This window comes from Erpetoichthys calabaricus, chromosome 1, assembly GCF_900747795.2.
Source record: "Erpetoichthys calabaricus chromosome 1, fErpCal1.3, whole genome shotgun sequence".
Taxonomy (NCBI): domain Eukaryota; kingdom Metazoa; phylum Chordata; class Cladistia; order Polypteriformes; family Polypteridae; genus Erpetoichthys; species Erpetoichthys calabaricus.
The window spans coordinates 302,291,989-302,315,754 of record NC_041394.2 but is presented as its reverse complement, the minus strand read 5'-3'; the positions used below and the strand labels follow the sequence as shown (position 1 = coordinate 302,315,754).

At 38.0% G+C, this 23,766-nt stretch overlaps 1 protein-coding gene across 1 annotated transcript in view; it reads left to right on the top strand.

Moving 5' to 3' along the window:
- LOC127526694 (serine/threonine-protein phosphatase 6 regulatory ankyrin repeat subunit C-like) overlaps window positions 1-23,766 on the top strand; it is a 183,124-nt gene that overhangs the window by 13,140 nt on the left and 146,218 nt on the right. Inside the window, exons 4-5 of the mRNA XM_051922866.1 lie at window positions 3,934-3,997; window positions 23,219-23,308. Of these exons, the coding sequence (XP_051778826.1) occupies window positions 3,934-3,997; window positions 23,219-23,308 (154 nt within the window). The remainder of the gene's footprint in view (window positions 1-3,933; window positions 3,998-23,218; window positions 23,309-23,766) is intronic.

Below are 23,766 nucleotides of genomic sequence, written 5' to 3'. Positions count from 1 at the left end.
CTTTAATGTGATGTTGTTCGATTTTCAGATTCTTATTCCGCTTTTAAATTATAAACTAAAAAATATCAAGAACTCACGTCTCACGAAACAGGACTTTGTGCCAAAAGATTTAACCATGCCCGGGGCCGGAAATAAAAGACAAAGAGTAGGACAGCTGCTGTACAGGCTTTTAAATGTTGAAAGTGCCACACAAGATGCAGCCAACAGCGGTTCGAGATGCGAAGTGGCTGGCGAGCAAAGCAAGCAGGAGAGTTGGAGAGTGAATCCCCTAGTCTAATTATAAGAGCATAAATTGCTAAATGATTAAGAATTGAAGAGATAACCAGGGAGAAAAGTGGGTCACTAAAAAAGGCTTAATATCCACAGCCACTTCCCTTTAGTTTGAGCGCTCTCTTTACTCTCTGGTTTTACCAATCTAGCCAATATATTCTTAGTATTATTTCAGATATCTATAACCTCCATTAATGATCAGTTTCTAAAATCATTAAAGATGTCAATAATTATTGTAGTAAAGCACTTAAGAAAAGCTGCAAATCAACAAGGCAACTGTTCACTGAGGAATGAATGAATTACTTTAAGTGTTTTAAGTCTTTTTTGTCACATTCTTTACAACAATTTCCTTTTTTTTCAAACCTGCTGAGCTGCATCATAATTCATTTTATTAATCTGTGCTATAATAAAATTTGCCTTAAGCTGGGAGGTACAAAATAACTTATTTATTTATGCCGAAAGGCAAAAATAATTAATGGTGGAGAAATGCCATTAACTATTTATGGAAAATCTAATGCAATTGGTTAAGATGCAATAACCATCAGCTTCCTTGTAGAAAATCACATTAGAGATCATATTAAAAAACAGTGAACTGTGTAACATCCAAAGAGTAAATCAAGGAGTCACTGTCTCCATATTTTCCTAGAGAGGGTCTGCTTTCTTCCTGCTTGGTGAGCAAATGCATGTCAAGTTGACTGGCAGCTCTAAGGCTGACCCAGAAAGAGTAAAAGTTTTAATTCTTTGATTTCTGCTTGCCCTTGAATATTTAGCATTTATTCCTGTGATGGAAAATGTATAAAATTTGCTAGTTTATGTAGAATTATGAAATAAAGTGATTCTGAAAGAGGTCTTTAATGGTAAAATTATATATTGGCTGTTGTAGGTATTTAGGTGTCAAACTGAAAAAAACTGAAAAATCAACATACCCACTAATCTTAAATCTAGTGAATGATATGGACGTTATCGAGTTATTTCCAAACTTAGAATGAATGTCATGAAAAACATAGTATTCCAAAAAGTTACCTTATCAATTAAAATGATAACCAAGGAAATTGAATAACAGCAAGGGATAAATCTATCGAATGAACAGACACACAAAGCTCTAGTTCCCTCACTGGATCAGGCATTTAAAAGGGTCACACTCCTGTTGGCCTAATTCACTTTCCCTAAAATACTATCTAATTGCCTTTGTCCTCATCTATTGTCATCTTTTTCACAAAACTGGCTGTTATGCCAGTTACGAAAACATGAAAGGGCCCGAAAGATCTGCAGCTCAGTTATCAAACACCCATTCTTCTTCCCAAACAGACTGTCCTGATTTGACTACTGGCACTTTGTTTTGGAGAGACTGCTCGGATGTGACAAGCAGTAAACTAGGACATGCACATTTCTTTCAGAAGTGATACCAAAGATCAGAATCAGAATCATTTTTATTTGCCAGTACTGAATGTACAGGAATTTGACTTGGTAGATTTGGAGCTGTTTACAACATAACACATAATTACATACAAATAACATAAATAGCATAAGTTAAAAAGAAAAACTTCATACAAAGTTGCAGAATAGAACAATTATAAAGGAGATGAGCAAATGATGATGTGCAAGCGAAAGTGTGTGTAGATATATACATACACTGTACACACACACTCACACCTTCAAACAATATATGACAGAACACATGAATATACAAAGAAGTCAGGCTAAATTACTGGTTTGAGAGGCCTTTGTCTCTGGCAAAGAAACTATTGAGGTGTCTGTTAGTTTTAGTTTTAATTGACCTGAAGCATTTACCAGAGGGGAGTTTTTGGAATAAGTATTGAGTTGGTTACATGAGTCCATGGTTATCCTAATGCCATGGTCAGTGACATGAGAGATATATACGGGTCTACCACAGATTTCTTTCTCGAGAATTAAAATTAAAATCAAAAATAAAAGTAAACTAAGCACTGAAACTTGATTTCCTGACTGAGAGGATTAAATAGTAATTGTCAGGAAAAAATTGCAGAGTTCTTCTCTTATTAAATAACAATAGCTGAAGCAACAAGGCAAAAACTGAGTGAAAATCAGACACTGGTCTGGTCCCCTGTCCGCCATGTATACAAACATTATCTCTGGCATGCATTTTTTTATCTTTGCAGCCAGATTAGGCATTCTGGGAAATATTTAAAAGACAAATGAATGAAAATTATGAATACTAACATGACGAGACTGAGAAAAATCAATGCAGAAAGAGAGAACATGCAAGTTCCACACTGAAGGTGAAAAGAGACAATTCAAGTCCAGTTCCCATGGGGCTGAGCATTAACTCTTGCATTAAATCAGGAATGTCAAATTCAGTTTTATTGTGGGACAAAATTATTCTTTATATATGCACCACAAACTGAAATATAGCAACAAACAACTGCCACCATATTTTCTTTACAAACAATGCACATGGAGCCTTTCTGCTCATCATAAGAAATCTGATAAATGAAAGGAGACCATTCAGTATTCTCTGCTTTGAATAGCTAATAGCTAAACTGTCCCAGTATCTCATCCAGGTAGTTCTTAAAGGTTGTCAAGGTTTTTGCTTCAACTACATGGCTCGTTAGATTGTTTCAAATTCCCACAACTGTTTGCATAAAGAAGTGCTTCCTGGCTTCCATCTTAAATGCACTTTCCCTTAATTTCCACTGGTGTCCTTGACTATGTGATTCACCCTTAATCGTATATTCTGTCTTGAGTCTCTCTTGAAACTCTATTACTTCTTTATCAGGTTTTGTTTTCTTAGATATAGCAGCAGGTTAGTAAAGCAAACCATTGGCCACAGGACCAACATCAGCATTGACTGAAAAAATTCCATCTGTGCATAAAGTTGCATGAGAACAATCGAGACAAAGGAGGGAATATGTAGCTAAAGCAACATACATCAATTTACACCTATATTAACAACTGCCATAATCAAATGATACTTGACCACATTGAAAAAACTGGAAAAACATAATGGTGATGGATAATACAGTCCATATTTGTAGTTGGTCAGAAATGAGTAGTGGTGTCTGTTGTGTCACATGTTCAGGGAGCTGGTGGTTCACATCATGTGGCATGTCACCCTTTTTTCACTTTTTCTTGTTGGGTCAGTTTCTATGCTAACTAAAGGTTAGTATCTGATGTGCAGTGTGCCATGTTGCACAGATAAACATGAACAGACACATTTAAGAGCCATGTGTAAATGCAATCCTGTTAGATTATATATTGATACATTCTCTACTATATATGAAATATATGTTAAAGGGGTTTTTTGAAAAAACTAATGGCCATCCCAGGCTGTATTTAACATGTTTTGAATATTAATTCAGCAGGCACCCATTGCACGGCTGCACGCAAGTCCCACCCAATCTGGGTGGTTTGCAGTGTGGTGGGTGCGGCATCTCACTGTATCAGCACATGCTCCCAACCTTCTCCTCCTCCACTTTTAAAAGGTCCAAGGGCTGGCTGAATCTGGTCTTTGGAGCTTTGACTTTGACAACTGTGCATTAAAGAAGCCAAAACTTTCTTGATTTTATATGATAGATATACTGAATTTTAAAAAAACAATAGGTATCATCAAATAGTGTATTACTTTGGTTTGTATAAAACTACTATGATGATTTATTAATGAGGTGATTTTCTTTCTAATTGCAGATGCATAAATGGAAGCACATTAATACATGCGGCAGCTTATTTTGGAGAAAAAGAAATTGTAAAGGTGCGTAAGGCAAAGTTCCAATTTTGTGCAGAACAATATAATTTTGGCTATAATGCTCTTTAAGACCTACCTAGATTATTGTAAGATTTAATATTACAAAAGGCAGATGGAAGATTTTTTTTTTTCACTGAATGCAGTCTTGGAGCACTGTAACAAGTTCACAGGTAAATACAATTAGAAACTTTACAAATGACTAATTACATAATGCACACACATAAAGATTCAGATTAGTTTAAACACATAGTAAAAGAATGCATATTTCAAACTAAATGGAATGACATGAAATGTGTTCTGGGACAGAATAGAATTAGACTGTCAATGGACAACAGATTAGGACCAGGAGATGAGTTTGTAAACCAAAAGGGTAAAACTAGAAGAACTGAACGATCACACGTCAAAGCCCAATATGAAAAGCAAAAGCATGGTTTAAAAAACTAAAAAGAATCAGTAACACCTTCGAATAGTAGTTCTCAAACTGTCCACCAAGGCACCAAAGAGCGCCTTGAAGGGGCATCATTAGAAGTAGAGCAATAAAATAATTTAATATTAGAAGTGCCATGACCAATGCCATTTGCTGCTGTGTTTTAAAACCTTTAATTATTTCATGAGTGTGCATGCCATGCTATTGTCCTTTCTTGACTTTTCCTAAATCGCTGCACTTCAAATGCCAATGTTGTTGTAACTGATACAGATATTTAACTTTGTTTTTTACACAAAAGACCCCTATTACCACCCTAAGCAACACCATTGTGCATTGGTGGTGTTGCAGCTCTTCCCTATCCCTCCTGTTAGCATACAGCAGTGATTCTCAAATGTTGTCTTTTGTGGTGCCCCTACAAGTAAGGAAAATGGACCGCCATACTCATCTAGATTTTTTGTTGAGTATGTGTTTTCAAGATTGTAGAAGAAGCTCAAACTATATTATTCTTTGGAAAATGTTTATTATTTCAGAGGAAAGGAAATCAAAATAAATAAATAAACATAATATTGGAACATATGATAACTGTGTATTATTTACATATAGAGAATTACATAGCTTCACAGCCAAAAGAATAAAAAAGAGCATGTCATTTTATTTAAAGTTTGGTACACAGCAGGCTTGTCTTTTGAACAAGCAGCTTTTTTTCCCATGCAGAGTGATGTGAAAATATTGTCAGCATTGACTTTTCTCACATTGCCTGCAAACAGATCAAGAGTCACATCACCACTCATACTGTCTTTCTCTGGCAAACGAATGTGATCACTCTTCAAATAAGGAATAGTATGTAGTATATGTATTTGATACTTACATCAGGAGCTTTCCAAAATTTATTGCTGAACTTGTCAGGTTTGTTTGAATTTCTTTGGTTGAAAAGGCATCAGCATTCCAAAAGGAACAACAGTATATCTGCCTTTACTTAAAACACATGATGTAGTTCTGTACAAAGTGTGTCCAGTACCTTATATAACAACAAAGCTATCAGTATATGATGTGCCCAGCCAGCATCAGTTTTACATGGTAAAAGGAGAACATGTGAGATGGCACACTTATGGACAGAGTGATCCACCAGTGAATCCAGCACATTTGCACTGTTTTCACAGACATGGTAGATGTGACAATGTTTGCCAATAGAAAAACAAAATTTTCTTTCTGTGTGTATGCATCTGCCATTAAATCATGCATGTGATTCAATAAGTGTGAATGTGTGTGTATGTAATTCACATTTCAGTAATGAAATCAGATTTCTTTCTCCTAAAAGGCTACTCATATATGATCAAGTACCATGATGCATTGGACTTTCCATTTTCATAAAGAAAGCCAGCCATTTATTCTCATATTTGCATTCATTGTTAAGTGTGCTGTCTGTGAAAACATTGCAAGTGAGCCGCTGTTCGCTGCTGATCTCTTCACTTCTGGCTTGATTGCTCTGTCCACTATGTGCCATATTGCATGTTCTCCCTTCCTCAAGTCAAATTCATCCTGGCTGTGTGAAAAATATTGTGATGCCATTTGAAGTGAGTTTAGAGTTGATTATTATCTAACTGTAATAACTGGAGTGCCAACATTTTTCAGATTGATTATTGTCTTCATTATGTATAGTGAAAAAATGTGAGCGATGGTAAGTGTCACATTTTTTCTTTGAATATTTTTTAGTTGTCAATTGAAGACAGACAGCAATTCACATCTGGGCAACAATGTTTAGCAGCAGGGGTGGATATGTTGTTTTTTTTCAGAAAAAAATTTGGTGAACAAAGTCATGGGCAAACCAAGTAAATTTGATGTGAAAATGCTTTGGCAAATTTCGCCAATCAACAACCAGTGGATGGCTGTAAAACCTTGGCACTCAGACTTTCACTGTTTGCTGGTTAACTGACAGTGGCTGCTTACTTAGTCGAGTGTCATATTTTTTCTCCAAGATTCACTGCTTCTAATGTTCCAAGGGGAATCCTGAGCTACAGAATTTGGACTGAGAATTTGGATAGTATGACCCAGAGTCCAAAAAACAACTGAATCAATGGAAGAATGATGATTCTCCAACACCAAGGGAATTCTAGGTCTAAACTAAACCAATGCCATAATTTATACAGTATGTAGTCCATATAGAATACTTAGATGTGGAAGCATGTTGTGGGCAGCACAGTTATCAATCAGATGCCGAATCATCCTTTTCTTCTTCTTCATATTGTGAGGTTTCTGAACTCTTTTGGGACCCACCCCCCATCCAACGGGACAACAAGCCAAAGTGCATCCCAAAGCGCACTTGCCGTGTCTGTGGAAGATTGCTTGTCGTTGCCGGGGCAGGGCAACAGCAGGCTCACAGTGCTGCAGCGAAACACCTCAGAAGCAAACCCTAAAATATCATGGTCACGCTATAAGTCCCTATCTTGCACCCCAAAACACGAGGATGAGTTTTAGCTTTATTCAGCTTGAAACAGGAACAGCAGTGTTATTTATTGTAGCTTGATCTACCACTCTCCTATACACAGACACAGCAGTCAGGCAGGATTTTGATTAGATTAGTGGCCAATGGCGAAATTCCGAATTCACTGGCAACATCTTTTTTCCTTTTACCGGAATCAAGAGCTGCAAAAATGTAAAGTTTTTTTTTTCTAATATGAACTGTTGTTGTTTTTTCGTGTCTGTCATTTCTATAGGAGGGTGACATTGAGTTAAATTCCAATGGATGTTTTTCAAATGTTGATGAGCAATAAGCAAAAGGTATCACTGAAAACCACAGAAAACAAAAACAGCAAAAAACAGTACAAGCAAAGTTCTAACGAAAGAAATTTTTTTACAATGTTTCTGTTTGGGGACCGTTGTTCACAACTGAGCTGCGACCACAGAACTAACTGCTCTGTAGATGATTCATTCAGGAATTTCAAGGTCTTTTGGGCACTTTGTTGTAATGAAAGTATCTGCTGAATGTACGGTATTTCTTAGTAACAAAATTTCTATAGACTCATGTCATATAAGGAAACTGTTGGGACCATAAAAATACTTTGTTGAAATGAAAATTTCAATATAAAGATATTCGTTGAATTTTACCTGTATCTATATTATGCTAATTTGTTTTACTGGTTGCGGCACCCAGTCAAGGAAAAGAGGTGAGGAAAGTTGTTAAGCAATATACTTCCATTTCATGACAGTGCCTCCCCTCATACTGCATAGACTGCACTGACAGCTCTGCAAAACTTCGGATTGAAAGAGATGCCGCACCTATCCTGTTTTTGAGAGTTTAACTTATGTGGTCACCATCTGTTCTCCAACGTACAGAGCTACCTCTTTGAGACACACTATGCCGGGGATGAAGATGTCAGGTCAGCAAGAGAGTTTGCACAAGCAACCAAAGTTCTCAGTGGCATAAAAAAGCTTCACTAATGTTGTCACAAGGGTATTAGTATTCACAGGGATTATGCAGAAAAATAAAACTGGTTTTATTTACAATTTTCTTAATAGAGCAGGCTCAAAACTTTTCGATCAGCTTGTGTGTGCATTTATAATCCTATTGCAATGCTTCATTGATGCATTTGGAAGATCTGTGGTAAACATAAAAATTAAAGCTTTTACCAGCTCCATTGGAGCATATAATTAAGAAAAAAACAAACTCATAAATAAAAAAATGTAATTTATGTACTGAGACATTTAAAGACGGTGTTTGTATAATTGATAGAAAATTACTTTTTGCCAGTTTACTCAGAGGATGAAATGTACTTACTCACTTACTGACTATGTCTAGGTATATTTCTGAATGTTTCTTTGTGTGTGTTTCATATGTTCGTTTTGGCACTTTCCAAATATGGCAACTTTTTTTTAATTCCAAAGAAGGTTATAGAGGATATTTTAACCCAAAATATTTGATCTTCACTGAAGTAGTGGTCATAATATAACTCTTTAAGTGTGGAGTAGCCACACATATGGAACTCACTGTTGAACATGCATGTGCACTCTCCTCTCTTCTCCTCTGTTTTCCTTTGTACATTATAATACATATCACTTGATTCAAATAAGGTCATTCAGTACCAGAATCAGAATCACTTTTATTCGCCAGTACTTACTGTACAGGAATTTGACTCGATAGAGTTGGAGCTGCTTATAATAGAACATCAAAAACAAATAACATAAATAGCTTAAGTTAAAAAGAAAAACTTCATACAAGTTTGTAGAATAGTACAATTATAAAGGAGATGTGCAAATGATGATGTGCAAGTGAAAGTGTGTATGCACATGCACACGCATACATGTACATACACTGTACACACACATTCGTACAGTAACTGAAAGAATGCATGAATATACAAAGAAAACAGGCTCGGTTACTGGATTGAGAGGGCTATGTCTCTGGGAAAGAAAATGTTCAGGTGTCTGTTAGTTTTAATTGACCTGAAGTATTTACCAGAGTGGAGTTTATGGAATAAGTGATGAGCAGAGTGAGATGAGTCTGTGGTGATCGTTTTGACATGTTTAGTGACACAAGATGTATACAGGTCTGGTATGATTAAACTGTAATCCAAGTATAAATCTACTTCAGCTATAATTGGGCTTTAAGGTAATTTAACTATAAATCTAAATCTTGCAGCTGGTTGTTGTCTATGTAGGGTGTACATGTTTTCATGCAAGATATTTTTTCCCATTTATTTTGGTTTTCCTCAACAACAGTCAGAGGCATGCATGTTAAGCTAACTGGAGTTTGTGTGAGTGTGAGCATGTGCATGAATGGACCTTGTGAAGGAATTGTGTCCAGGATAGGCTCTGAACCCGCACAAGCCTGAATTCAATTAAGTACAGTAAATCTGAGAATGTAAGGTTTCATTATACTCTTTACAAAGGACTGTTTTTACTATGTGAACGAAGAAAGAGTATTTCTTTTAATACAGCCAACTTCATGTCATGCTTTACTAAGGCTCTTCAGTGAAAGCTCACCACAGAATCATTTTCATTATTTAATCTCCACAGAGACATTGACAATAGCATTCTAAAATGACATGAGCAGTGAGCAGTGACCAAAACAGAACAAGCCCTCATTTACACGTATATTGTACCTCCAGACATGCCATTCCTTTTAGTTATAAGATCACTATCCTTCTTACCAGGGAGCTGGATATCTACACTTTCCAGTTAATTTTGCCATTACAGTGTCCACCGATAGTGATGAAAGGGTACAATTTATAGGCTTTAATCTACAGGCTTTTTGATTTCTTGCAATAGAAATATGTTGTGTGTTCCTATATTTTATGAACATATATTTGTTTTAGTTTCACTATTTTTTATTTGCTATTACAGATAGTACTGGTTTCTTGGGAATGTGGTTTCCTCCTAGGTGTGATCCTTAAATTACCAGGTTAATAGTAATCATCTTGCACTTGTATTCTTGAGAATACCTTTATTTGCAATTTCCATACCTAACTTTCAGTCCACAGGGATCTACTTTTGTAACTGAAAAACTACAGAAAGAAAGCATCCAGCTACATCAGTGTTGAACAGAAAGTCTAAGTGGACTAGATCCCCTGTCTCAGAAATGGTGAAAACTGCTTGTGAAATTGTATTTTTGTTCAAAAGACTTATGCATTTAATAACCATGAGTTTAAAAATAAGCTATTTTAAAGATTTCTTAGCCTTAACAGTAGGCTCTTAAGCTATCCCTAAATCTGGATGGGACCAAAGAGGCCAAAGAAAAGAGTTTTATTAGAGGAAACATAACATAATGGTACAGGTTATTAAAGACTGCATTATAAAACACTTATGGAAAATTAATAAACTTATAGCCATTTTGGACCTTGTGATGCTCAGGTTGCCCACAGCTGGCATCACTCCCTTGAACCAGGGACATCGACTGTCATAAAACTTGGGGATGACAATACATAACACATCAAGGGATAGTGCAAAAAGTGCTCAGTGATTTTTATTTGATAAAATGTTCAACCATAAAGAACCCAGTGTAGTCAATTATAAATAAATAATCTAAATGAATAAATGGATAAAAAATAGTGCTCTTTGTGGCACTAAAAATCAATCAATAATAAATAGATAATCCAAACTAGGGTTAAAATCAAAAAGATAAAACCAGGGTCTCCTTCTGTGTTCCCTAAACCTCAGTGCCTTCCTCCTTCTCTGAGCCTAAGCTCACCCATCAGGTTTCCTCAGCCAAGCACTGAGACTGCATGGTTAGCCTTTAATGTGGCTTGCACCCCAGCCACGTCAGTGAGTCACCACTGGGATGCCCAAGCAAATTTCCATTCTTCCAAAACCCAATTTTCCTTCAGCATCTGCAGGGCAATTTCTGAAACCCTTCACCTGCTCCTGCTACTTGATTGGACAGCAGGATGACCCACCCCTGGTATGCTGTTTGCTTGTTCCCCGCAGGGCCAGTCTCATGACTGTCAGGCCTCCTGTCCTCTGGACCAGCTTGCCCTCACAATTACCACTCTCTCTTTTTTTCCATATAGCTCCTTCTTTATTCTCTCCCATACATCTTTGTCTTTCTGTTGTCAACCTTTCTTCCCCTCTCTGTCCTGCTCAAGTTTTTTTTTAAAGTAATAGGGATATGGGTGTCTTAATTCCTGACTCCAGATTAGTAATGAGGAATCTGACCAAACCACACACATATCTGCACATGAATGTATCCTCCGTCAATTCCCTCATTAAGACTCTGGGGCTGCACCATCAGGATACCATGCACATCTGCATCCCACATTTAAATCCCTCTGAGCCTGAGTATACTTTTTTTTAATTAAAAACCTGCACACTGCCACGGACACCTCACATGCATTACCACAGGCCTAACTAAACAAGGGTTCATTGCCTATATCCTTGGTAGGGAGGCCTGTTTTCCTGTCTCTTTGTGTTTTTTTTCTTCTGCTCTCTCATTTTGCTTTTTTTTATTCTGAGTTGTGTTTCCTATGTTTAAGTGCATTATATTTTGTAAGCAAATGATATTGTGGTTATTTTTTGCTATTTCATGGGCAGTGTTGTCTGTGCACCATTTTGAGTTTGCATCCTTCCAATGGTAGTTTTGTTGTTGGAAATGTTGCATCTGGCTCCTTGTGTGAAAGGTGGTGGTACTAGGGATGACGTTATAATTACAGCGACTATTTAAGATGGTGTTGTGATAACATGAGCATCCATGTTTCTGGATATCTCAAAATTAACAATGAACATTTTGTTAGCTAAACATGTCATGCCATTTTATAACCTGCTTAATCCAGTCTAGGGTTGTGGGGAGAGGAGGGCTAGAGTCCTTCCTAGCTACAATAGAGCACAAGGCAGGAACAAAACCTGAACAAGATGCCAGTCCATCACAAGGAGAACACATCAAGCATCCCCACAGCCCAACACACACTTGGGGACAATATGGCATCACCAATCCACCTAATATGTGTGTCTTTTGACAGTTGGAGAAAACTGGAGAACCTTGATGGCAACCCACACAGACATGGTAACTTCACATGAAAACTTCCAGGACCTGGGATGCGAACCCTGGTCTCTTTACTGTGAGGCAGCAGTGCCACCACTGCACCAGCTAGCTAAATATGGAACTAGAAATGTAAGGTAGCCAGGACCTTTGCCTAGCTTTTTGGTTTATGAGTTTGCTTTTCAGAACTGGGGTTTTTTTTTGTGCTAAGATTCTCTGTTTTCCTGGTTCAGACTTTTGCTTATTAATCAACCTTTTTTGTCCAGTCATTTGTGTGCTTTTATTTCCAGGCCCTTTTATTAAAAAAAATATTCCTTTTGGGTGAGCTTTTCTATTAGATAATAAAACTCGCTTTATTCTTACTCAGGCCTCTCTTCCTCCTGCCTGATAAATGCTTGTCACATATCCTTATAAATCTACAGTCATTGGTCTAATATCTAGAAGGCGCTTTTAAGCCCCATCTAGTGACTATTTCCGGGAAGACCTGTAGACTGCCTCAGGATCAGTAATGGGCCTGTGAACTCGGTGACAGATGTAGGTGTGTTACCAGTTTTGATCCATATGGATCTGTTCATCATACAGTTCTTGGTGAGTGTACTAATTGTCTTAAGGATAAGAGTTGGGAAGAATTGCCTTTCCTATGCCTGTTTTTTATTCTTCTCAGGCATATTTTGCTGTGATTTGTTTAAGTGTTAAGACAGTTTTTGTCAGTGTAATATCTATATATCTGGCTTATTCCAGAATTCATTGTATTGCTTTGTCAACAGAATCTCATTCCATGTTAAATTTTCAGTTCAGTAAGATGAATTTTCTTAACTTCCAATTTCAATTTCAATTGCAATGTGCACGCAATGTAATTTTATAATCCCATAAACTCATCTAACATGATACCAGAGATGACTAAGGAAATCAAATTACCTGGAAAAACACCTTGTCAACATTACCAGAATGTGCTGGCAATCATACCTTGACTACTGGCACTTTACTACTATGTTTCCTTTAACCATCTCTCTTCTGTTATTATCAAACTTCTTTTGTTTAATAACACAACTCACACAATCTTAGTCTACATTGACAGCAGCCCTGTTAATATCAACGTGCTTCTGTTAAACTGTTGTCTTCAGGTATATTTACTTGATATATGACAGTTCCTGTACTGATTTAGCATCCTGTATCCAGTGTAGTCTTCCTCAGGATATGTTTGGAAAGCATATTTAATAGGTAATGATTCTGATCCACTTTTTCCATACTAGACCATCGTTTTTAGAAGGCTGATGCAATGAATCAGAACACCTTTTTGTTTCATCCTTTTATCTATTTTCTAACTTACTTGTTCAATTCTGGAACCAGCCCTATTTGGGTGTTAGTCGATGTCAGGGAACATTCACATACACGTTTGCACCTACACAGAGACAATGTAAAGTTGCCAATTAACCTGTTTATCTGTAATACTGTATATGGGAGGAATACTGGATTATCCAAAGGAAGACCCATGCAAACAGACAGGGAGAACTAACAAGCTCTACAAAGGTAATGATCAGGATTCTGAAACTGTGAGGCAGCAGCGCTAACCACTGCAGAATTGTACTGCCCCCCATGTGTTTCAGTGTCAATTGAATCAAATGCTTCAGAATGAATTATGAAGTGCCCCCCATGTGTTTCAGTGTCAATTGAATCAAATGCTTCAGAATGAATTATGAAGTGCAAGACTTAAATTTTTGCAGATGCTTTTATTTTTTCTGCTACACAGAAAATATTGCCAATTTGATGCTATCTCTTCCTTGAATATACCTATTTCCTTGAATTCCTGTTCCATGTATGTCTCTAGGATCTGGGTTCGCTTCCCGGGTCCTCCCTGTGTGGAGTTTGCATGTTCTCCCCGTGTCTGCGTGGGTTTCCTCCGGGCGCTCCGGTTTCCTCCCACAGTCCAAAGACGTGCAGGTTAGGTGGATTGGCGATTCTAAATTGGCCCTAGTGTGTGCTTGGTGTGTGGGTGTGTTTGTGTGTGTCCTGCGGTGGGTTGTCACCCTGCCCAGGATTGGTTCCTGCCTTGTGCCCTGTGTTGGCTGGGATTGGCTCCAGCAGACCCCTGTGACCCTGTGTTCGGATTCAGCGGGTTGGATAATGGATGGATGGATGGATGGATGGATGGATGGATGTCTCTAGTTTCACCTTAATGATCTTCATTGTTATCTTACTACCATGAAAGTTCAGGTTAGTTTTATAGTTCCTATAGTTTTATAGCTCCTCGGGTGGCACCTCTTCTTCAGGCACTTCAGGAGGAGTTATATCTTCAGACGGGTCTTCTTTTGGTGGGGTTTTGTAATAGATAGATAGATAGATAGATAGATAGATAGATAGATAGATAGATAGATAGATAGATAGATAGATAGATAGATAGATAGATAGATAGATAGATAGATAGATAGATAGATAGATAGATAGATAGATAGATAGATAGATAGATAGATAGATAGATACTTTATTAATCCCAAGGGGAAATTCATATTTCTTCATAGGTTTGAGGAACATTGTGATGGGAAGTTGCTGTCGTTGTTACTTCATGGTGGTGAAGAGGGTCTTAGATGTCTGAATGGCAGCATCTATGCCATTATTAACTTTGAGAGCCCGAACTATATTGGGATCCCATGCTTCAATCATCCCTTGCAACTCCTTCACTGTTCTAATAATCTGAGACAGACGTTCCAATGTCAGGCCCTGCTCCTTTTCCTTTTGCTCTGGATCTGTCGCTTCCTCCTCCTTTTCGCTGGCAGACTTTGTTAACTCCAACATCGATGAGGTTGTTGACAAAACCTTCGCCACCAAGTATCTTTGCCAGTCTCACGGCCTTGTCGACAGCCTCGTGCTGAATTTCTTCAGGTGATAAGCCTTTGTAGTCATGGATACACTCTGGCCACAGCCTCTTCCAGCATGCATTGAGGTTTTCCTTTTTCATCTCCTTAAGAGCAGCTTGGATGACTGACAGGCACGTTGTGATTGTACAGTTATGCCAGTAACCCTTTAATGTAAAATTCTCATCCGTGTACATTGCATCAACAAGGTGTTGGAGAGAATTCCGGGTATAAAAAGCCTTGAAGGCACGGATCATGCCTTGGTCCATAGGTTGGATGAGGGAGGTGGTGTTGGCAGGGAGGAACTCAGTCTGAACTCCCTCGTAATACAAATCCAAAGGGTGGCTGCCAGCATTATCCATAATGAGCAACACCTTGAAGTCCATGCCTAAATCGTGGAGGTATTCCTTGGCTTAAAGGATGAAGCACTGGTGACACCAGTTTGAAGTTAGGATTTTGGTAATCCATGCCTTAGGGTTGTGCATCCAGTGGACAGTTAACAGGTTTTTATTTTTGTTTTTGAGGGCCCTAGGTTTCGCTGATTTGTAGATGAGGCCTGGTTTCATCATATAACCAGCAGCATTGCCACACATAATAAGTGTCATTCTGTCCTTCTGTGCCTTAAACCCTGGAGCTTTGGCTGCGTCCTTCATGATGCGAGTTCAGTATCTTCCTCCAAAACAAGCCAGTCTCATTCATGCTGAAAATTTGTTTTCGAGCTTGTATCCCTTCTCCTCTATGATGTGCTTAAAGGTCTCGGGGTACTTCTCCACGGCTTCTTTGTTGGCAGATGCTGCCTCTCCATGTAAAACGATCAAACCATCACTTAGTGGCTTGAAAATCTTCAGGCTCTGGTGCTGTTGATGGTCCTGGTTGCAGTTCTTCGGTACCTTCTACATTGTCTCCTGTAGCAAACTGATGGTACAATTTCTGTGCTTTCTCATAGATGATGTTACCATCCAAGGGAATGTTCTAATTCCTGCAGTCGATGATCCACATGCTAAGGCAGATTCCATCCTGACGATATTCTTATTTTTTATGGTCATTACATTTTTGGCACTATCTGATACGATGCGGTACTCCTGATCATTGCCTCATTCTGCTTTATGTAGTGCATGGTGGTTTTGTTGATACCATAATGGTGTGCTACTGTGGCATAACTGTTTAGTTACCAGAGCAAATCCAGCAGTTCAATCTTTTCCTGGAGTGTCTTAATCTTCTTCTGGCGCTTAGGCTCATTGCCAGAAGCCTTAGAAGGTGAAGGGAGTTTCAGCGGCATCTTGAGGCTTTAAGAAGAACAAAACGGAAAACACTAGAACACTCAGCCAGGGATGTGTTACAGGGCAGCAGTCAATCAGCAGCAAGGAGAAATGAATAACACTCTCGGATTGGCTACTTGAAGGCAGTGACAGAGAGAGAGAAGACAGAGAAATTTGCAAACTGCTTTATTGTGGCTGTGCTTTGTATCTATGCTTGGTGCTGTGAGAAACACTTACCTGAAGAGTTTCTCACAAAACAGAATAAAGAATCCTCTTGTTTGTGGTATACTTGTGTCTTATATATAAACGTCTATGCATGGAAGTGTGTCTGTCTGTCTGCCCATCCCGAAAGTGAGAGGCTACAGCATGAAGCTCAAAGAGCCAGCAAGGCGGCCCCAAGTTAACAAGTTGGAAGAAGAAAGAAGTACAAGGCTACAGCAAGAAGCTGAAAGAAAGTGACTCTGTCGCCAAAGATAAACCACTAAGGCAAGACAAACGAGAGAGAAACTCGCTTAGCCACTAATAGACAAGGGGGGCAATCACGTCTGGAAAACAAAACTGCCGACTCTGCATTTCAATGTATTTTCTGACGATTCCAGTAGTTCCTAGGAGCCCAGGCTTTCTGCAGCATGGGCTTACACAGCTATTATATATATATATATATATATATATATATATATATATATATATATATATATATATATATATATATATATATATATATATACTGTATATATATAATCACGCCCATGTCACAGAATTGCACAGAAACACAGGAGATTGTAAAGACAGGAGCTTTATTCAAACACTTCAAACAAACATGTCTCTTTCAGAAGTAAAACAAGCTCAGTATGCAGTTAGTTCTCAATTAAAAGAATAGACAAACATCATAGGGGTGCACAACGGGAGCGGGACTCCCAACAGGAGCAGAGGATGTTTGGGGAAGGAGAGAGAAACAAAGCATTCAGCCAAAAAGGACAGGTGCTGTTCAGGCTTTTGCGCCGAGCGAGAAGCAAATTATACGACAGACCAATCGCAAGTAAGCCCAGCAAGTAAGGGAGCATTGTGAAGGCAGTTTATCACCGTTTTTAATAGGGGTTTTCTGAGGAGCGTCCGTGTCTTCTAGGGGTGCATTCAGCCCCCCTGCTCACAATATATATACTGTATATATATATACTGTATATATATATATATATATATATATATATATATATATATATATATATATATATATATATATATATATATATATATACACACACTTTTATCTCCTGCTTGCTAAATGTAGTTTTTCTAGTATTAAAAAACATTTTGCAGTTTTTCCACACTGTACAGTTTTTGTAATTTACATGAGATGTATTCATTTTATATTATAGTGAATATTCTGAAAAAATATATAACTCATTATGAAAGCACTTACTTGTAGTTAAATCATTCCTCATAAATTCTGTGTCTTTCCATTTGGTGCCATTACACACCGGAGAGCAGCACAAGCTTATTTAGTCAGCCAGGCGTGAATTATACAGTGTGTTTGCTACAACAAGAATTTAAATCACATACTCACATTCTAAAAGAATATATTGACGCTGTAGAAACAGCCAAATGAATTTGTGACTTAGGCTACACAATGAGTCAATTTTGGTGAAACTTGGAAATTAAAAACTATGAAATGGCTCATTCAAAACAGCAGCACAGCAGCTTCATGAAGAAAAGAAATAATTGTTCTTATTAGAGAAGATGCTCATGAAGCAAACTATTACAAAAAAAAGTATTGTGTACAGAGCATTTACCAGTAAAATAAATATGAAAAGGCAATTCATAATGTGCAAGAATTGCTTTCTTTTGTAATAATGTACACTTTACTATTATTTAAAGCATTACTCCACATATAAAGGATATTTTTGATATGTTACTTCCCTTGTCTTGTTTGAAGTTGTGGCTGAGAAAAATTTTTAGTCTCATATTTTATTTTCTCGTACAATGTGCTTCAATGGAGGCCAGTGGGTGTACAATACTGAACAATAGCAAGCAATATTAAAACATCCATGAAAACATTTCAAGTTATTCATGTCACATAACCAACATGTCAGTTATTCAGACGTATTCTCACAACACCCAAAATGCATGCATTTTTTGATAAAATATTGTTATGTACAGTAAATCAGAGTAATGCATGAATGTGAAGCACATTCAAACAGGATCATCCTTTTGAATTGAAGGACCTTCTCTGTTTTCAAAAAAAAATTGTAATCCTGACTTAAAAAGTTTCAAATTCTTATACTACTAGGGGGCTCCGCCCCCTGCTCGCTTCGCTCGCCCACCCCCGGGTTTGGTTTATCGGATATACAATTTAAAGAGATTGTTATTTTCATGGGAATTGTTACATATGCATTATTTTCACTTTTACTTTAAAAATTTTGTAAAAGCAATACTTATCCTTATTTCCAGCCCTGAGCGTGGTTAAATCTTTCTTGCTGGACATATAACACTGCTCCTGTTGTGAAGGGGGGGCAGCTGAACGCACGAGACAAGATCATCTGCTGTCTTACTGCTGCTGCTGCTGGCGAGCTGCATGTTCTTTTTGTTGCACTGCACTTTGATCATTTAAAAGCCTGTACACTAGCTGTCCTTTTGCCACTTTGTGTCTCTGCCACTCGCGTTGTGAAGGGGGGGCTGAACGCACACTAAGGAGTTGCATTCGGATCATCTGCTGACTTGTTGCTGCTGGCGAGCTGCATTTTCTGCTTGTCACGCTTTGCATCGATCATTGCAAAACCTATGCAGCAGCTGTCCTTTTGCCACTTCGCGTCTCTACCGCTCGCGTTGTGAACGGGGCAGGGGGGGGGGGCTGAACGCACGCTAAGGAGATCATCTGCTGGCTTCCTGCTGCAGGCAAGCTACATGTTCTGCTTGTCGCTTGTCGTTGTTTTAAGAGCTGGGAGCACATGATGTCTGTCTGCCAAAAGCATTCCAACAACTGCTTGGTTAGATGTCCATGAACTTGTTATAAATGTTGTCTCACTGCCTTGTCTCGCATGACGTTAAAGTGTCGCTCGCTGGATGTCAAATTCTCTTTGTGTGACATTAAAGTGTCTCTTGCAGCATGTCAAATTGTCTTCCAAGAAGATCACGTCTTGTCTCCCTAGTCTCCCTCCCAGGATTTTTTTTTATAATAGATATATTTTACATCTGGATACAACCATGAATGAATTTGACCTAAATATGGTTGGGAACAATTAAGACGGTTCACTGAGTGACATTTCAAAACCAATCCAAAGTCTCATGAATGTAGAGCTCAAAGTAGGGATTTAATTTGCTGATTTAACCGGCAAATAGCAATGGTGCTGTCAATGGCTTGATGTCTCCCAAAAATGTAAAATATACTGTATGTGTGTCATGTGTGCAGAGGACAGATTACATATTAGTCTTGTTTGCTTGAGGCTGGTTGTCTATCTCTTTTTCTCTCCCTCTCTCTTACATGCAATACATCTTCAACCTCAGATTCTTTCCAGTCTTGGTCACTACATAGGTATTTCTAACTCATTTTGATGTTAGACTGGAGGTACCACATCTGGTCAAGGCTATTCTTTACCTCTGTACTGCAGATGACGCACATTTTATTGCTAATAAGCTGTCTGCTGTTAATCCATCTTCATGGCTAAGGTGTTATTATGGATCACTGGCTGAAATCTCACCCTACGGTGGGCTGGCACCCTGCCTGGGGTTTGTTTCCTGCCTTGTGCCCTGTCTTGGCTGGGATTGGCTCCAGCAGACCCCTGTGACCCTGTAGATAGGATATAGCGGGTTGGATGATGGATGGATGGATGGATGGATGGCTGAAATCTGGGACCTTGAAACATACATCCAGCAATGTTGGATTTAAAACTTAGCATTTTACATATTAAATGTCTTTCAAAAAAAAGTTTGTTAAAATTATGCTAAAATTATGTTAACAGGTGAAGGTCAAACTCAAATGGTGCACTAGAAATGAGTTAGAAATGAGTTTAGCAAAGTGGTCTTCAGTCCATAGCAATCTGAGTACCACTGATCTAAAGTAATTATTGTGTAGTTCATCTGTCCATTAATTTTCTGAATGCTTGAGGTCACGTTTGGCAAAACGATCCTACAGTCAGTTCCAAAATTATTTGAACAGTGATACAGTTTTCATAATTTTGGCTCTGTACACCACTACAATGGATGTGAAATTAAACAGTCGTTATGTGATTGAAGTGTAGACTTTCAGCTTTAATCTAAGGGGTTTAATATGCGCCATTTAAGAATAACAGACATTTTTATAAATGGCTCCCCTATTTTCAGGGGCTCAAAAGTATTTGGAAATTTGACTGACAAGCTGTTCCATAGTCAGGTGGGATAAGGTTTCTCATTATTATTTCACTTCCCGGGTCCTCCCTGTGTGGAGTTTGCATGTTCTCCCCGTGTCTGCGTGGGTTTCCTCCACGTACTTCGAAATTTCCTCCCACAGTCCAAAGACATGCAGGTTAGGTGCATTGGCGATTCTAAATTGTCCCTAATGTGTGCTTGGTGTGTGGGTGGGTGTATGTGTGAGTTTGTGTGCACGCCCTGCGGTGTGCTGGCACCCTGCCCGGGGTTTGTTTAGTGCCTTGGGATTGGCTCCAGCAGACCCCCGTGACCCTGTAGTTAGGATATAGCGGGTTGGATAATGGATGGATAGATTATTTCATTAATTATTATGCAGGTAAAACGTCTAGAGCTGATTACATGTGTGGGATTTGCATTTGAAAGCTGTCACTGTTGAACGCACAATATGAGGTCCAAACAGCTGTCCTTACAAGTAAAAGCAGTCCATCATTAAGCTGAGAAAACAAAACAAACCCTTTAGAGAGGTAGTAGAAACACAAGGGAGTGGTCACATCAACCATCTGGTATATTCTTAAAAAGAAGGAACACACTGGTGTGCTCAGCAACTCCAGAAGATCTGAACAAGCATGAAAGGCAACTGTGCTGGCGATTTTAGAATTACTTTCCTTGGTGAAGAAAAATCCCTTCACAAAGTATAGCCAAACCAAGAACACTCTCCGGGAGGTAGACCTATCATTGCCAAGGTCTGCAATCAAGGGAAGACTTCATGAAATTAAAGACAGAGGGTTTAACACAAAGTGCAAACCACTGGTAAATCTCAAACAAGTAGGAAGGACTGGTTAGATAGGATTTACCTGAAAACATTTTTTAAAAGCCTGTTCAGTTCTGGAACAATTTTCTTTGACAAAGGAAACTAAGATCAATAAATACCAAAATGTTGGAAAGAGAAGAGTATGGGGAAGAAAAGAAACAGCTCATGATCTGTTGAATTCCACATCATCTGTGAAACATGGTGGAGGCAGTTTTATGGCATGATCATGCATGACTGGGAATGGAAGTCAGTGTCAGTAGTGTTTACTGATGATATGACTGCTGGCAGAAGTAGCAGGATGAATTCTGATGTGTATAGAGCTATACTATCTGCTCAGATTCAGCCAAATGCTACAAAATTGATAGGACAAGGCTTTACAGTACAGATAGACAATGAGCCAAAACATACTGTGAAAGCAAAATAAGTACATTTCAATGTAAAGTAGTGGAAGATTCTTCAAAGACCAAATCAATCAACTGACCTCAACCCAATTGGATATGCATTTCAGTTGCTGAAGACAAAATTGATGACAGAAAGTCCAAAGAACAAGCAGCACCTGAAGACAGCTACAGTAAAGGCCTGGCAAAGTATCACTAGTATGGAAACTCAGCATGTGGACATGGCCATGCGTTCCAGATTGACTGTAAATGATTTTCAATCAAATATTGAAAATGATTATTATATTTATGATTATTTGTTTATCCAAATACTTTTAAGCCCCTGAAAATAGGGGGCAATGTATAAAAATGTCTTGTTATTCTTAAATGGCTCATACAATATTTTTGATAAACCCCTTAAATTAAAGCTGAAAGTCTACACTTCAGTCACATGATGATTGCTTTATTTCAAATCCATTGTGGTGGCATACGGAACCAAAATTATGAAAATTGTGTTACTGTCCAAATACTTATGGACATAACTGTATATCAGTAGTATTTGGCATGGAAATGGATGAAGCCTTGAATGGCATGGTTTGACTAGCTTAGCTTATTAACCTCACATATGACTTCTTAGGGTATTGTCAGAAATTGTAGTGTCTAAAGGTAACCCATGCCAAATCTACAAATTCCACAAAGGACTTCAGATCACCGATTAAATTGAATATTACAGTATGTGATTCATTGTGTCTGCTGCCAATTGTGCATTAAAATCAAATAATAAATATTTGCAAAATAATAACAAACAAACCCCAAGGGACTTGTCATTTTTCCAGCACTGTATCTTTATTGTATCTTGTGGAAAATGACTCTGTGGCTGCTGTCATTTTTCTTACTACCAAGATATTGACATAAATTCACCACACACTTTTTATGGAAGTACTGTATTTCTTATTTTATCTATATGTCTGATTATAGAATTATGGAAAGTAAATTAAAAGGAAGAACAGGGCAAAGATGCTGCCTATTTTCAGAACCCTTTTTTCCAGTATAGTGTCACAAGTAAGCAGAGCCTCTCCCTAAAGCAAAGAGCGCAATGCTGATACTAACACTGAATGAAGTGTCGGCCCATCAACAGACACATTCACACAGACAAACACCAGGAAAATATACTAGATTTCAAACAGTTTTCCTGTTTATTTCACTATTTCTTGTTTTGGAATTGTGCTGAAAAAGAAGATGCTGATTTCCAATTGGCCTTCAACTGCTTTGATCATTCACCTTTATTTTGAACACAAGAAGGATGCAACTGAAGTTTAATGTGCTTCCTTCCTTTTTTCTTTTTCTTTCTACACAATTATACTAGAATGGCACATTGATGTTGAGGAGGTAGATAGCTTTACATATCAGACTAACATCTTGTTCTTTCTGTATTTTAACCAGAGATAATTAATAAATTAGTTAACTAATTTGAGAAAATAACACTGGTGTTTGTAATCTTCACAGATACTGGATTTAAAAGTACAAATATTTTTATGTTAGAAATACTCCTCATGTACTATATTCAGATTTTTGCATTCTTGCATTTAAATTGTAGCATTATGTGCATGCTGAATAACTTATGTTAAGGTGGGTGTTTACACTAAATATTCCATATTGTGCATCATTAATATGGTCTTCATTCATTTTTAGAGACTCTTGGAACTTCAGATGAATGTAAACCTGTTGGACTATAAAGGAGCCACACCATTGCACAGAGCCAGAGATCCAGAAACCATGAAGGTAAAGCAATTTTTCTTACAATCTCTATATATAATCTTCATTTGGATCTTGATCTTTGTTTGTCCGCGAATGAATTAGAAGAAGAAGCACTAGATGGCAGTAGAGAGACAGCTAAAACATAGGCATTGCATTAAGAATCTCCTCCAGGCTTATACTACTGAAGACTGTAGTACTCCAGTCACACCTCAAAACACAGACATTCAAACTAAACAAATTGTTGTGCTTTAAATGAACTAATCTTTATATATAATCTTCATTTGGATCTTGATCTTTGTTTGTCCGTGAATTCCCGCATGTGTAGACCACCTTCCAGTTTAGTACGTTGTTGTTACTCACGGATGTCAACAATGTGCCGGAATAACGAAAGGGGTGGTGGACAGTGTTATGCTGGTTAGCTCCTGAGGCCTGGTTAGAGAATGAGATTGCCGAAGATAAAAGGTACGTGCCTACGTAATATA